Genomic DNA, 15,166 nt, shown 5'->3' with positions numbered 1-15,166 from the left:
TATGTGGTGTGTGTGTGTGTGTGTGCGCGTGTGTGCGTGTGTGTGTGTGTGTGTGTGTGTGTGTGTGTGTGTGTGTGTGTGTGTGTGTGTGTGTGTGTGTGTGTGTGTGCGCATAGGAGGCACAGGGATACAGTGAGACTGAGACAATGTTTTGTATACCGATGCTTTGTAAGCTTTCTCGATGCATTACATATGCGTGCAATTCAAATAGTATTGAAATTGTTAATTTATTTTTTAGGATGACTTTGCGTGCAAGCAAGAGCAGATAAATCCTAATGTCGCAATCTGTAACCACTACCTATAAAAAGGTATTTGGGGTTACATAATATCTTTTACACAGGACTAACTAAAACAAACATTTCCCCCAAAATGACATCTTAAAAAAGGAAATAATTCATTTTGTTTTCAAAGTGCCATAGCGAGTGAGAAGAGGAATGATTGGAAGTGGGCTATAGATGCTTTACTGTATTGAGTTTACTTGAAAAACCAATCGGGAGACTCAAGGAAAATGCGCATTAGACGACACTGACATACAGCTTTTACATGTTGTGTTTTTTTCCATTGGGACATTTAGGACTCTGCAGGACTCTGAGCTCTGACTATCAATCCACGATGAGCGCCTCTGTGCAAACAGTTTCTTTTTCACATTAAAATGAAATTCTCCGCGTGTGTGTATGCATGTATAAATTTGCATTTATTTGCATCGCAGACACCCACATTACGGATTAAAATGGGTTGAAGGTCAGAGCTATGCAGGGCCCTTTACTGAGTCCTCCTTTGATATGTGTACATATAATGTGAAGGTTTGAAGTGATTTTTGTTAAATTCTATATTTTATCGCTTTTGTAGACATTTTGTTGTGGGAAGAAAAAAAATACAATAAATTTTATGGGTGAAATTCTGCCTCTTTATTTTCTTTCTTGCACATGCACAACATGAGTACGACTTTGAACAAAGTACTTGCATAACAGCTCATGTCTGGTGACACAATTGAACGTGCGCTAATAGATTCTTCCACCTGCTTGTAATTTGCTCAATAGTATGAACAAAACTATCTGAGCATGCGCATGACATGTACGATACTTGAAGTGAATACAGTTGTGTGTGTCTCAGTCACTAATTCAAATTGTTTTTGCTGCTATATGACAGTGTGCTAGTGCATTGGCCTGATGCAGGAGCAAGATGATATTTTCTTCAAAGACAGTGTGAGTTTAGAGTTGAGATGTAAGCGTGTCCTTTTTATTGCTACTTCACGGGCCACAGGTAGCGCGATGCTTTTAGCCGAGACGTTTTTTTCCCCCCTTATCCTTTTGTTCCATTTCCCTTGGGGCAGGCTGTGCCTCACTGCTTTCCTTGTGTGTGTCCAGATGCCTCCTTAAAGCTGAACAAGAGATACATCAGTAAGCGACATGTCTCTCCCATATCATCGTCATTAGCACAAGAAAGAGAATACTGACGGGGCTTTGAGGAAGTCCATGCTTCCATCATGAATAATTTGGTTTGATTTGTGATAGAAATCTTGGAGAGGACATAAGAGGAGGAAGAGGAAACACAAGGTACCTTTGAAATATCAAAACAACAGTGACTGTATGTTTGTGTGTTTGTTTGCTGCTCATGTTTGTTTTTGAGCGCAGTTCCTTTCCGAGCAAGTTATCCTCTTGATGCTGGTCTCGTTTCTACCCAGAGACATTAATTAATAGCTAATCAAAGCTAATGTCTCAGCAGCACATTGCCAGCACAAAGACATGATTAATACGTAATCAAAGGCTGCGCGGCGCAAACGCACAAAGCAGAACCCACCAACCCCCAGCCACCCCGCCTCGAACACCGTTGTTGTTATAGAAGTAAACGAACGCTTGCGGCTTAATTAGCTGGCTCTTGATATGTGTTGTCTTCATTTGAAGTTGTTGGGGATTTATCTCCGAGCCAACTTTGCCCTCCTGAGTGACAACATTGAGGTGACACGCTGCATTAACACATGCAACCCATATTTTAGCACAGGTTGTCTCCTTCTGTAATTTAAAATCCAATCGCTTCATGCACCTGAGAGGCCCAATGTGTGGCAGCAAGTGCCGCAGGAGTGCTTTTGAAGAAAGGCGTTGATGGCAGAATCTCCAAGGTTGTCGGGGCCAAACAGCATCTCACGCCTGCCGCTTCTGCGTAAGAGACAGAAACGACATCAAAAAAATGCAAGTCAAATATGTTTTATGAACAATTGTTTGAGATAACCTCAGCTGAACTTGAGCGAAACTCTCACGTTGAAGTTGGAATCATACCTGTGCTCGTCTGCCATAATGACTGTCGGGTCGGTCAGCTCTTCTCCCACTCCTGTCATATGCAATATAAAATTCACAAAAGGTTAGCGTTAGAGCCTGTTGGGTGACATTTCCGGATGAACCTAAATGAACTTGAATCTTTTCCCTCTGATGAAGGTGGAAGTGCACGCCGAAACATGTCAGGTAATTAAACAACCAATAACGCCACTGTCTGTAATAAAAGAATCCGTTACAAATTAAAATTTTCACATTAAGTCCGACGAAAGGCGCTTATTATAAAATTTGACCGTCCTTAATTGTTCCAGTGCACATGTCCACCTATTCAATGTGTGACAATTTTTTCACCACTTGTTCTCAAACAGCTAAACAACAAAATTCACAATGGGTGTTTGATCCACTTACACACTTCCAAAGATGTCTACGACTATCTGTTACTCTTCCAGTTGTCTTCATATCATCATTGCAACCTTCTGTTGACATTCTAAGATGAGTGGCCACTTTCCTCTGACAGCATGTTAGAAGCCTGAGAATAGCTATGTACTTTTCCTCAAACTTCCGGTGGCATTGTGGTCTCACGGTGTCAAAACAGATCGGGAATTGAAAAGCATGACATGGAGCGCTATTCCCGAATTTGTTCGGGTTTTGGTTTTCTTGCCCGGGGGCTGTTGTTAAAGCGCATTTCAGACCTGGCAATGTTTTCCCCTTTCACGACGGGCGGCATTTGCCTTTTGTACAGCCTCCCCCACTTGTGCCTCATATTACTCCAGAGCCAAATAATGTAGAAATGAACTTTTTTTTCCGAATGAAAGAACACAGTCTAAAGTCTCTTATGCTGCATTGAATGTTTATGTAGTCCTAAAACTCAATATTTTGCACTGGAGTGAACACATTTTGCACATTGTTTGGCAGTGAATGAGTTAATTATAATCAAACGAGTCAATTCACTTTAGATTACGTTTCATGAGCTTGTTGGGGAAGAGCAAATTGCCTAAAAAGCACTGACACACAAATCAACTAGACAACCCTGAGGAAAATGTGGTTAAATTATATATTTAGCTATTTGTTCAAATAATTTGACTGACCAGATGCAAGCTGTTTGGCTTGTATTGGATGTTTTATTTTATTGCTATTTTACTTGCAGTACATTTATTTATTATTGATGATGGCTAACGGAAAGAAAGAAAGAAAGAAAGAAAGAAAGAAAGAAAGAAAGAAAGAAAGAAAGAAAGAAAGAAAGAAAGAAAGAAAGAAAGAAAGAAAGAAAGAAAGAAAGAAAGAAAGAAAGAAAGAAAGAAAGAAAGAAAGAAAGGGGCAACCTTCATGTCCTGCTGAAGTTGTGACAAAAGGACAGTAAGTTACAGCTAAAATATCCATTCAAATGCTGAGGGGAGATCACATCAAATTAATCTATGAAAGGTTTTAGTGCATTCAGCTAAAAAGTGCAATATATTTGACAAAACTGTACAGGTTCGCGAGACCCACCTTGTACATCAAGTACCAGCAGTTCTGTGCTCGAGTACTCATAGGTCCAGTGTGAGAAGGCCAGGAGCAGCTCTTCCAGTGAAGAGGAAGGTGTGATCTCCTCTCCTGTGTTGTTGTTGTACTTTTGGAAGTTACCAGACATGTTCCTTTCAATAGTCAACCACTGACCATTCGAATGCCAAAGGACCAATGATACGTCCAGAAATCTGGCACGGTGACGTGGCAAATGAACACAGATGCAACGGTGTGTAACAATTGTAAAATCACACAAATGGACATACTTTGGTGAATGTTCAATGTTAGCGGGTTTGATCTGGTTGAAAACTTGCATCATCCTGTGTGCTGCCTTCTGCTGCTGAATCTCCTATAAATAGCGACAACATAAAAAAAAATACCTTGGAGAAATCAATCAACTTTCTATACATCATCGATCAGTATAATTGCAAGCCGAGAGTAGTATCCTTGCCACTTTCAAAAGACCGCCGTGAAAGTATTTGTGCCAGGCAGATAGCACCTCTGGTCTGAAGGCTTTGACCACGTACACCATTCCAGGTATGAGTACATCCCGTTCGGCCCAGGTGCATAGCACCCTGCACCCCCGCCGCAGGCCACCATCCAGCGATCCCTCTTCACTCGGGAGAGGTTGAAGCATTGCAGACAAGCCTCGGGAAGACCACGATGAAATTGTGCTGGATTCAGGATGAACCTCAGAGTGAACATCCTCCAAGGAGTAAATGCTTACCGCTTCACCACCTCCAGCAAACAAGAGGGCAAAAGTGAATAGAGAATCAATTTTAGGATCATGTATCACAATGTACAGCATCTCGTTGATCATCGGAAATGACAGTTGGCATTTACAAATCAATTGATGTTGATGCGCGTAAAAAAGAGTACCTAGAATGGAAATGGGAGAAAATGGGATTGTTTGAGCGAGTCTCATCAGATTGTTTCTTTCCATGGCTGTTCACATACACACAGACACACACATTTAGTACGTACTGAACTATTCCACAATAACAGCACAGCAACACACACACATATCGATATCATTGTATCATATTGTTTGCAACATGTTCAAATGCAATCATTTTCCATGATGATGATTAGTATTATTATTCATGAATACAGACAGTAGATAAACAAATACATCTATTTACATCTATTTGAAGTCCATTTTATTAATACCTGAATAATGTGGATACAACATATCCGTTAAATGGAATGAGGAACTCCCTGAAACAAGGACAGGACAGTAATTTCATGCTGTACAACTACTTTATACACCCGTGTTGGTAGACACATGCACACACACTCTCGCACACACAAAAACATACACACGAACACAAACACGCACGCACACGTATTTAAGAAATACCTTCAGAAGCAAAACCACTCTGCAACCTGGTGTAGACATAAAAAAAGAAAACAAATAAATCAAGTGTTGATTTCATTATCCAACCAAAGGAGGACAGACAGACAAAAGGCAAACTCACGAAGATCTGCGGCTCACTGATCGGGACCAGCCGTTCCATTCTGAATGAGTTGGGCTCAAAACATCCTGGATTTCACAATCAAATATTATACTTAAATACACATACAAATGCATACACAGACCCTTTGTGAAATGTAAGTGTAACATTTTGACAGTACCTGATGACAAAAAACTTGCTTCTGCAAATCCAAAGGCTCAAAATCTTGAAAAAAGGCAAAAATATTATAAAACAATAACATATGGCAAATATCATGCATTTTGGTACGCTCTCTCATAACCTGCTTACTCTCCATTATGTACAAAAATGTGTAGAACACTCCCCGGCACAAGGCCAAAATGTTTGCGCTGCATTTGAAAAGCCAAATCAGTTCTTACTTAGCTGATAACTAAGCGACATTCCACAGGATGGCTCTTGAAAAAAAACTAACCAACAGATACATACACTTGTTTTTGAAATTGATTCCCGAGACTTTGACCAACACACGACTCCCAACAAACCGTCCTACCTTTCTTGAAAAGAACCAGTGCGTGTGTGTGTATGTGTGTGTGCGTGTGTGTGCGCGTGTGCGTGCGTGTGTGTGTGTGTGTGTGTGTGTGTGTGTGTGTGTGTGTGTGTGTGTGTGTGTGTGTGTGTGTGTGTGTGTGTGTGTGTGTGTGTGTGTGTGTGTGTGTGTGTGTGTGTGTGTGTGTGTGTGTGTGTGTGTGTGTGCGCATAGAAGGCACAGGGATACAGTGAGACTGAGACAATGTTTTGTATACCGATGCTTTGTAAGCTTTCTCGATGCATTACATATGCGTGCAATTCAAATAGTATTGAAATTGTTAATTTATTTTTTAGGATGACTTTGCGTGCAAGCAAGAGCAGATAAATCCTAATGTCGCAATCTGTAACCACTACCTATAAAAAGGTATTTGGGGTTACATAATATCTTTTACACAGGACTAACTAAAACAAACATTTCCCCCAAAATGACATCTTAAAAAAGGAAAGTGCCATAGCGAGTGAGAAGAGGAATGATTGGAAGTGGGCTATAGATGCTTTACTGTATTGAGTTTACTTGAAAAACCAATCGGGAGACTCAAGGAAAATGCGCATTAGACGACACTGACATACAGCTTTTACATGTTGTGTTTTTTTCCATTGGGACATTTAGGACTCTGCAGGACTCTGAGCTCTGACTATCAATCCACGATGAGCGCCTCTGTGCAAACAGTTTCTTTTTCACATTAAAATGAAATTCTCCGCGTGTGTGTATGCATGTATAAATTTGCATTTATTTGCATCGCAGACACCCACATTACGGATTAAAATGGGTTGAAGGTCAGAGCTATGCAGGGCCCTTTACTGAGTCCTCCTTTGATATGTGTACATATAATGTGAAGGTTTGAAGTGATTTTTGTTAAATTCTATATTTTATCGCTTTTGTAGACATTTTGTTGTGGGAAGAAAAAAAATACAATAAATTTTATGGGTGAAATTCTGCCTCTTTATTTTCTTTCTTGCACATGCACAACATGAGTACGACTTTGAACAAAGTACTTGCATAACAGCTCATGTCTGGTGACACAATTGAACGTGCGCTAATAGATTCTTCCACCTGCTTGTAATTTGCTCAATAGTATGAACAAAACTATCTGAGCATGCGCATGACATGTACGATACTTGAAGTGAATACAGTTGTGTGTGTCTCAGTCACTAATTCAAATTGTTTTTGCTGCTATATGACAGTGTGCTAGTGCATTGGCCTGATGCAGGAGCAAGATGATATTTTCTTCAAAGACAGTGTGAGTTTAGAGTTGAGATGTAAGCGTGTCCTTTTATTGCTACTTCACGGGCCACAGGTAGCGCGATGCTTTTAGCCGAGACGTTTTTTTCCCCCCTTATCCTTTTGTTCCATTTCCCTTGGGGCAGGCTGTGCCTCACTGCTTTCCTTGTGTGTGTCCAGATGCCTCCTTAAAGCTGAACAAGAGATACATCAGTAAGCGACATGTCTCTCCCATATCATCGTCATTAGCACAAGAAAGAGAATACTGACGGGGCTTTGAGGAAGTCCATGCTTCCATCATGAATAATTTGGTTTGATTTGTGATAGAAATCTTGGAGAGGACATAAGAGGAGGAAGAGGAAACACAAGGTACCTTTGAAATATCAAAACAACAGTGACTGTATGTTTGTGTGTTTGTTTGCTGCTCATGTTTGTTTTTGAGCGCAGTTCCTTTCCGAGCAAGTTATCTTCTTGATGCTGGTCTCGTTTCTACCCAGAGACATTAATTAATAGCTAATCAAAGCTAATGTCTCAGCAGCACATTGCCAGCACAAAGACATGATTAATACGTAATCAAAGGCTGCGCGGCGCAAACGCACAAAGCAGAACCCACCAACCCCCAGCCACCCCGCCTCGAACACCGTTGTTGTTATAGAAATAAATGAACGCTTGCGGCTTAATTAGCTGGCTCTTGATATGTGTTGTCTTCATTTGAAGTTGTTGGGGATTTATCTCCGAGCCAACTTTGCCCTCCTGAGTGACAACATTGAGGTGACACGCTGCATTAACACATGCAACCCATATTTTAGCACAGGTTGTCTCCTTCTGTAATTTAAAATCCAATCGCTTCATGCACCTGAGAGGCCCAATGTGTGGCAGCAAGTGCCGCAGGAGTGCTTTTGAAGAAAGGCGTTGATGGCAGAATCTCCAAGGTTGTCGGGGCCAAACAGCATCTCACGCCTGCCGCTTCTGCGTAAGAGACAGAAACGACATCAAAAAAATGCAAGTCAAATATGTTTTATGAACAATTGTTTGAGATAACCTCAGCTGAACTTGAGCGAAACTCTCACGTTGAAGTTGGAATCATACCTGTGCTCGTCTGCCATAATGACTGTCGGGTCGGTCAGCTCTTCTCCCACTCCTGTCATATGCAATATACAATTCACAAAAGGTTAGCGTTAGAGCCTGTTGGGTGACATTTCCGGATGAACCTAAATGAACTTGAATCTTTTCCCTCTGATGAAGGTGGAAGTGCACGCCGAAACATGTCAGGTAATTAAACAACCAATAACGCCACTGTCTGTAATAAAAGAATCCGTTACAAATTAAAATTTTCACATTAAGTCCGACGAAAGGCGCTTATTATAAAATTTGACCGTCCTTAATTGTTCCAGTGCACATGTCCACCTATTCAATGTGTGACAATTTTTTCACCACTTGTTCTCAAACAGCTAAACAACAAAATTCACAATGGGTGTTTGATCCACTTACACACTTCCAAAGATGTCTATGACTATCTGTTACTCTTCCAGTTGTCTTCATATATCACATATATGACATATATATATCACATATATATCACATATCATTGCAACCTTCTGTTGACATTCTAAGATGAGTGGCCACTTTCCTCTGACAGCATGTTAGAAGCCTGAGAATAGCTATGTACTTTTCCTCAAACTTCCGGTGGCATTGTGGTCTCACGGTGTCAAAACAGATCGGGAATTGAAAAGCATGACATGGAGCGCTATTCCCGAATTTGTTCGGGTTTTGGTTTTCTTGCCCGGGGGCTGTTGTTAAAGCGCATTTCAGACCTGGCAATGTTTTCCCCTTTCACGACGGGCGGCATTTGCCTTTTGTACAGCCTCCCCCACTTGTGCCTCATATTACTCCAGAGCCAAATAATGTAGAAATGAACTTTTTTTTCCGAATGAAAGAACACAGTCTAAAGTCTCTTATGCTGCATTGAATGTTTATGTAGTCCTAAAACTCAATATTTTGCACTGGAGTGAACACATTTTGCACATTGTTTGGCAGTGAATGAGTTAATTATAATCAAACGAGTCAATTCACTTTAGATTACGTTTCATGAGCTTGTTGGGGAAGAGCAAATTGCCTAAAAAGCACTGACACACAAATCAACTAGACAACCCTGAGGAAAATGTGGTTAAATTATATATTTAGCTATTTGTTCAAATAATTTGACTGACCAGATGCAAGCTGTTTGGCTTGTATTGGATGTTTTATTTTATTGCTATTTTACTTGCAGTACATTTATTTATTATTGATGATGGCTAACGGAAAGAAAGAAAGAAAGAAAGAAAGAAAGAAAGAAAGAAAGAAAGAAAGAAAGAAAGAAAGAAAGAAAGAAAGAAAGAAAAAGAAAGAAAGAAAGAAAGAAAAAGAAAGAAAGAAAGAAAGAAAGAAAGAAAGAAAGGGGCAACCTTCATGTCCTGCTGAAGTTGTGACAAAAGGACAGTAAGTTACAGCTAAAATATCCATTCAAATGCTGAGGGGAGATCACATCAAATTAATCTATGAAAGGTTTTAGTGCATTCAGCTAAAAAGTGCAATATATTTGACAAAACTGTACAGGTTCGCGAGACCCACCTTGTACATCAAGTACCAGCAGTTCTGTGCTCGAGTACTCATAGGTCCAGTGTGAGAAGGCCAGGAGCAGCTCTTCCAGTGAAGAGGAAGGTGTGATCTCCTCTCCTGTGTTGTTGTTGTACTTTTGGAAGTTACCAGACATGTTCCTTTCAATAGTCAACCACTGACCATTCGAATGCCAAAGGACCAATGATACGTCCAGAAATCTGGCACGGTGACGTGGCAAATGAACACAGATGCAACGGTGTGTAACAATTGTAAAATCACACAAATGGACATACTTTGGTGAATGTTCAATGTTAGCGGGTTTGATCTGGTTGAAAACTTGCATCATCCTGTGTGCTGCCTTCTGCTGCTGAATCTCCTATAAATAGCGACAACATAAAAAAAAATACCTTGGAGAAATCAATCAACTTTCTATACATCATCGATCAGTATAATTGCAAGCCGAGAGTAGTATCCTTGCCACTTTCAAATGACCGCCGTGAAAGTATTTGTGCCAGGCAGATAGCACCTCTGGTCTGAAGGCTTTGACCACGTACACCATTCCAGGTATGAGTACATCCCGTTCGGCCCAGGTGCATAGCACCCTGCACCCCCGCCGCAGGCCACCATCCAGCGATCCCTCTTCACTCGGGAGAGGTTGAAGCATTGCAGACAAGCCTCGGGAAGACCACGATGAAATTGTGCTGGATTCAGGATGAACCTCAGAGTGAACATCCTCCAAGGAGTAAATGCTTACCGCTTCACCACCTCCAGCAAACAAGAGGGCAAAAGTGAATAGTGAATCAATTTTAGGATCATGTATCACAATGTACAGCATCTCGTTGATCATCGGAAATGACAGTTGGCATTTACAAATCAATTGATGTTGATGCGCGTAGAAAAGAGTACCTAGAATGGAAATGGGAGAAAATGGGATCGTTTGAGCGAGTCTCATCAGATTGTTTCTTTCCATGGCTGTTCACATACACACAGACACACACATTTAGTACGTACTGAACTATTCCACAATAACAGCACAGCAACACACACACATATCGATATCATTGTATCATATTGTTTGCAACATGTTCAAATGCAATCATTTTCCATGATGATGATTAGTATTATTATTCATGAATACAGACAGTAGATAAACAAATACATCTATTTACATCTATTTGAAGTCCATTTTATTAATACCTGAATAATGTGGATACAACATATCCGTTAAATGGAATGAGGAACTCCCTGAAACAAGGACAGGACAGTAATTTCATGCTGTACAACTACTTTATACACCCGTGTTGGTAGACACATGCACACACACACTCTCGCACACACAAAAACATACACACGAACACAAACACGCACGCACACGTATTTAAGAAATACCTTCAGAAGCAAAACCACTCTGCAACCTGGTGTAGACATAAAAAAAGAAAACAAATAAATCAAGTGTTGATTTCATTATCCAACCAAAGGAGGACAGACAGACAAAAGGCAAACTCACGAAGATCTGCGGCTCACTGATCGGGACCAGCCGTTCCATTCTGAATGAGTTGGGCTCAAAACATCCTGGATTTCACAATCAAATATTATACTTAAATACACATACAAATGCATACACAGACCCTTTGTGAAATGTAAGTGTAACATTTTGACAGTACCTGATGACAAAAAACTTGCTTCTGCAAATCCAAAGGCTCAAAATCTTGAAAAAAGGCAAAAATATTATAAAACAATAACATATGGCAAATATCATGCATTTTGGTACGCTCTCATAACCTGCTTACTCTCCATTATGTACAAAAATGTGTAGAACACTCCCCGGCACAAGGCCAAAATGTTTGCGCTGCATTTGAAAAGCCAAATCAGTTCTTACTTAGCTGATTGAGGCTAGTTGAAGCTGACCAACATGCAGGTTCTCCTTTCAACCTTCGCCACCTGTTCCAGCAAGCATCAGAAAAAAGTGTCTCCATGGTTCCCTATTTAAAGAAGCAAAATAAAGACAACACAAGACAAAGCAGCAATTACACTCTATACATGGGAATTGTTTAAATGTGTGCATTAAGAAGACATACAGTTGTACAGTCAATAATTCAACCAACTCTTACATTGTCTGGGTTGCTCTCTTGTATTTTAACAGTCTTCCTACATGGGGCTTTTCTTCTGGTCAATGTTTGTGTCAAGTCAGATGATTTGGACAATTCTGTGGAATCAAATACTAGAAACATTGAGACCAAACAATTGAACTAAGAGTTTTAAAACCAAAGCTCAAGTTCATTAAATAAGTAACAATTACTTGGTGAAATGCAGGGCCAACAATCCAACTCACATACACAAACAGAAAGGTGTGTAACATACAGAATTATATTTAATGTCGTGTTCATTGAAAAAAATGTGTGTTAAACTCATTCCATCAAGCATACGATGTTCAAACATTAGATCAAAGTAGAAATTGTTCATGACAACCGTACCTCTGGTTCTGCCCCATTTTAATGATGTGTCATCTCTGAAACTTGTTTTACCATCTTGCTTGTTCTGTGCTTCGTTAAGGTAAGGAAATGACGCACCCCTTGAAATGGGTAATGCCCCAAAGAAAGTCATATCCTCCACACTGGTTGATAAAGACCTGCAGTAGCCATGAGGGCGGTCTCTTGACAGATAGGCCAATGTTGGAGATTTTGCTAAATTTCTGTTCTGGGAATTCAGTTGGCTCACACTCCGGCGGAAGGTACCATTTTCTAATTCTTGACAAATGTTCCCATGGTCAGAAAGAAGAACGTTGCTTGTAAGTCGTCTGTAAATGGCCCGAAAAGCAAAACTCACATGACTGAGGAGAATTAGGGGTGGAGGCAGCCGGGGTCTGTCCAGATAAGTCATTATGTAGCGGTAGCAATTGTACTTCCACAACTTATTGGATGTTGATGCCATGTCGAAATAGATGTTGCTGAGAATGAAAGACAACCCAGAGGTAAAAAAAATATTCTCCCCTGGCACCCAAACCTGAAGATGGATATGCCTTTTGCTAAGATACTCACTTAAAAAATGCAATGAGGATATTGACCATGATTATGTACTGAAAAAACAGGTAGATGGCTTGAAGGAATGCGGTAAGAAAGGAAGCAGGAGCACATGGATGACCATCATCACAAGCTGTTAAAACAAACACATTCCATTCAACCCAACATTCAATGCAATACAAATGTAAAAAGACGTGAATATTTGAATAGGTGATAACATATTTTTACTCTTTTTTTTCTGGTACTGTGACTTATTAAAACTAGCGCTTGGACTTGCTCACAAAATCTAAATTCGCCAACAATATGAACTTTTTCGGGCAGTTGACGAGTACTTTTGGTGCATCAACGATCAATGGCCAAAATGTGGTGATAATGCACCAAAAGTACGCACTAATAAAAAGAAAGAAGAAAAAAGCAATGGATGAAGATGAAAATAAAGAACATACAGTAAAGTCTCGTTATATCGATAGTACTGCTTATTACGATACTATTTCTATGAACGCAAGGAGAAAATTTACATGCCGCAGGATCAGATATATCGATAGTCCGGTTATATCGATATTTTTTCAGACTCCCAAGAATATCGATATAACGAGACTTTACTGTATATACAGTATATACATACATATCTATACAGTAAATATATATACATACATACATTTTACGGACCAAGCATTTGCAAACAGCCATTGAAAGTTACAATAAAAACGGAAACCAAAGAAGAAGCTGCAGTAATGCTAATGTGGCATTTAGCATGTGGCTTCCTCATGCCATAACAAGGAATTATGGGCATAACTTGATGCAACTCTAGTCGTGTTGCACCTCTCTGGGTGTTCCTTCGAACAGAGTTGACTTGCCCCCCGACACATCTGACAATATGGCAACAGAAAGAAGCCTGGCATAAAAATGGGCACATCCTCATTTTTTGCGGATCAATAGTCTAGCCGACTCTAGCGTGTTTGTGAGTTCCTCTCTCGCCCCCTAGTGCATTTCCAATTTAGTCTCAAAAATAGACTAAATGTTAGCCCTGCTAAAAGGGTGTCTATTATGTAACACAGGCATCTAACACGATTTTGGTGTACTTGATTAATGCACCCAAACAAATTTGGCGCCTAGCAGACTTGCATGATGGACGCCATGGTATTTTATTTATAAATGTGACAGGATCTTGGGATAATCCCTTTGAATCATTGTAGAACTCAAATCACTGAATAGATTATAATCCTTTTCAATTTAAAAATATTTCAATAGCACCCCTGTCATTATTACTCTAATATACTATATTTTATTTTATTTACAAATTCAAGATATTAAAAACACACATTTATTAAAAAACAGAAAAACGTCAATAACATTTAAAGAGAGAGCTATAGTTTTGACACTGCCTTAGTGGTCTATTTCTGTTCTCACAATGTCAAGCAGGCTGTACTCGGGCCGAACTGCACACTGACCCTAATTTGATGCAAATGAGGGATTCCACTATGATTGGCTGGGAAAACACTGTTCCCATCCCACAAGGGCAAACAAAGGTGCAACACCCCCCCCCCACCCACGCCCAATAATAATCTGTTTTAATACAAAAAGGATGAAAGTAAAGCCCCTTGAATCTGGAAAATACAAACTGCCCAAGAGATTCATGCAAAGCATTCTCCAATTATTCTGATTACATGTTCCTTTTTTCACAGTAAAATATCCTTTTACTTTTATTTTAAATGTATATGTGACAACTGGAATTTTACTATCAAGTCAAATTGACTTCATAGTTGCTTAGTTGGCGACATCAGTATTTACTTAATCAGAAAAAGAATCTCAAAGGGCTTCAGAGGCTCACAGTTGACAAATATCAATGCCTTCTACTGAACAACTAACGATCTATCTCTGATGCGTAGACCTCTCCATAGAACATCCAGTATGGCTGCAACACAACGTCACGAGCTAAACTCCATGACGGGTCTTCATCTGGTGACAGGATGGCCTTCCTCGATACCCCAAAACTGAGCAGCACAATTGCCATCATCACCACGATAAAGAACATGTTTGAAGTCTGGTTGAAAACAGAGAGAAACCAGGCAAATCATGATTGAGAGTATGTTCTTAAAAGTGCAAAAGTACTGCACATTAGCCACGCACCATTTTGGTCATCATTGTGAGGTAGGGACCAGCATGCTGATTGACAGCCAGAAGATCCATCACCCTGACAAACCAAAATATAATGTCCAGACAGTAGGCGATGCGTCCGACTGTCCGGTATGGGTCCGCATGCCAATGCATCACCAGAGCAAACAGGAAGATGACGATGGCAATGAAGTCAGACAAATTCCAGTACTCTGAGAACCAAATCTTCAGTTTGTGCCTCAGCTTCCTTGGTTCTGACATTAACACCTGATACAGGGGTTCCATTAATTATCATTATTAGTCATCAAATTACTTTATCACTACATTTTTATTTTTCATTTCAGTGCACTCCAAGTTCCACTGTTCGGTTCTCTTACCTCTCTGGTTTTCTCCACTGCTGTAGTCAATATATATAAG

The 15,166-nt window shown here is 40.1% G+C and overlaps 3 protein-coding genes and 1 long non-coding RNA gene across 4 annotated transcripts in view; all 4 read right to left on the bottom strand.

Annotated features, from left to right (window-relative positions):
* Positions 1 to 1,445: 1,445 nt before the first annotated feature.
* Positions 1,446 to 5,446, bottom strand: LOC148899441 (transient receptor potential cation channel subfamily M member 6-like). The gene is made up of 11 exons (XM_088994677.1): positions 5,409 to 5,446; positions 5,252 to 5,316; positions 5,134 to 5,159; positions 4,944 to 4,991; positions 4,653 to 4,718; positions 4,273 to 4,511; positions 4,040 to 4,122; positions 3,759 to 3,964; positions 2,277 to 2,328; positions 2,044 to 2,156; positions 1,446 to 1,940 (listed from the first exon to the last, which is right to left on the bottom strand). The coding sequence occupies exons 4-11, from the start codon at positions 4,963 to 4,965 to the stop codon at positions 1,864 to 1,866; spliced, it is 858 nt and encodes a 285-aa protein (XP_088850803.1). The 5' UTR covers positions 4,966 to 4,991; positions 5,134 to 5,159; positions 5,252 to 5,316; positions 5,409 to 5,446; the 3' UTR covers positions 1,446 to 1,863.
* Positions 5,447 to 7,684: 2,238 nt separating this feature from the next.
* Positions 7,685 to 12,359, bottom strand: LOC148899440 (transient receptor potential cation channel subfamily M member 6-like). Its single transcript, XM_088994676.1, has 14 exons — positions 12,271 to 12,359; positions 11,726 to 11,749; positions 11,494 to 11,596; positions 11,279 to 11,322; positions 11,122 to 11,186; positions 11,004 to 11,029; positions 10,812 to 10,859; positions 10,521 to 10,586; positions 10,141 to 10,379; positions 9,908 to 9,990; positions 9,627 to 9,832; positions 8,106 to 8,157; positions 7,873 to 7,985; positions 7,685 to 7,769 (listed from the first exon to the last, which is right to left on the bottom strand). The coding sequence occupies exons 3-14, from the start codon at positions 11,588 to 11,590 to the stop codon at positions 7,693 to 7,695; spliced, it is 1,116 nt and encodes a 371-aa protein (XP_088850802.1). The 5' UTR covers positions 11,591 to 11,596; positions 11,726 to 11,749; positions 12,271 to 12,359; the 3' UTR covers positions 7,685 to 7,692.
* Positions 12,360 to 12,449: 90 nt separating this feature from the next.
* On the bottom strand, positions 12,450 to 12,986 carry LOC148899439 (uncharacterized). The gene is made up of 3 exons (XR_016114732.1): positions 12,863 to 12,986; positions 12,653 to 12,767; positions 12,450 to 12,561 (listed from the first exon to the last, which is right to left on the bottom strand). It is a non-coding gene; the product is annotated as an uncharacterized LOC148899439 (long non-coding RNA).
* Positions 12,984 to 15,166, bottom strand: part of LOC148899438 (transient receptor potential cation channel subfamily M member 6-like) — a 2,695-nt gene continuing 512 nt past the window's right edge. Inside the window, exons 3-6 of the mRNA XM_088993878.1 lie at positions 15,127 to 15,166; positions 14,765 to 15,016; positions 14,504 to 14,678; positions 12,984 to 13,024 (exon numbers count right to left, since the gene is read on the bottom strand). The exon at positions 15,127 to 15,166 is cut by the window's right edge and continues 89 nt beyond it. Coding sequence (XP_088850004.1) covers positions 12,984 to 13,024; positions 14,504 to 14,678; positions 14,765 to 15,016; positions 15,127 to 15,166 — 508 coding nt within the window. The remainder of the gene's footprint in view (positions 13,025 to 14,503; positions 14,679 to 14,764; positions 15,017 to 15,126) is intronic.

The sequence above is a fragment of the Hippocampus bargibanti genome, linkage group LG04 (assembly GCF_051943395.1).
Source record: "Hippocampus bargibanti isolate YZ-2025 linkage group LG04, ASM5194339v1, whole genome shotgun sequence".
NCBI classification, from domain to species: Eukaryota; Metazoa; Chordata; class Actinopteri; order Syngnathiformes; family Syngnathidae; genus Hippocampus; species Hippocampus bargibanti.
The sequence above is the reverse complement of the archived record's forward strand: the minus strand, read 5'-3'. Positions and strand labels throughout refer to the sequence as shown.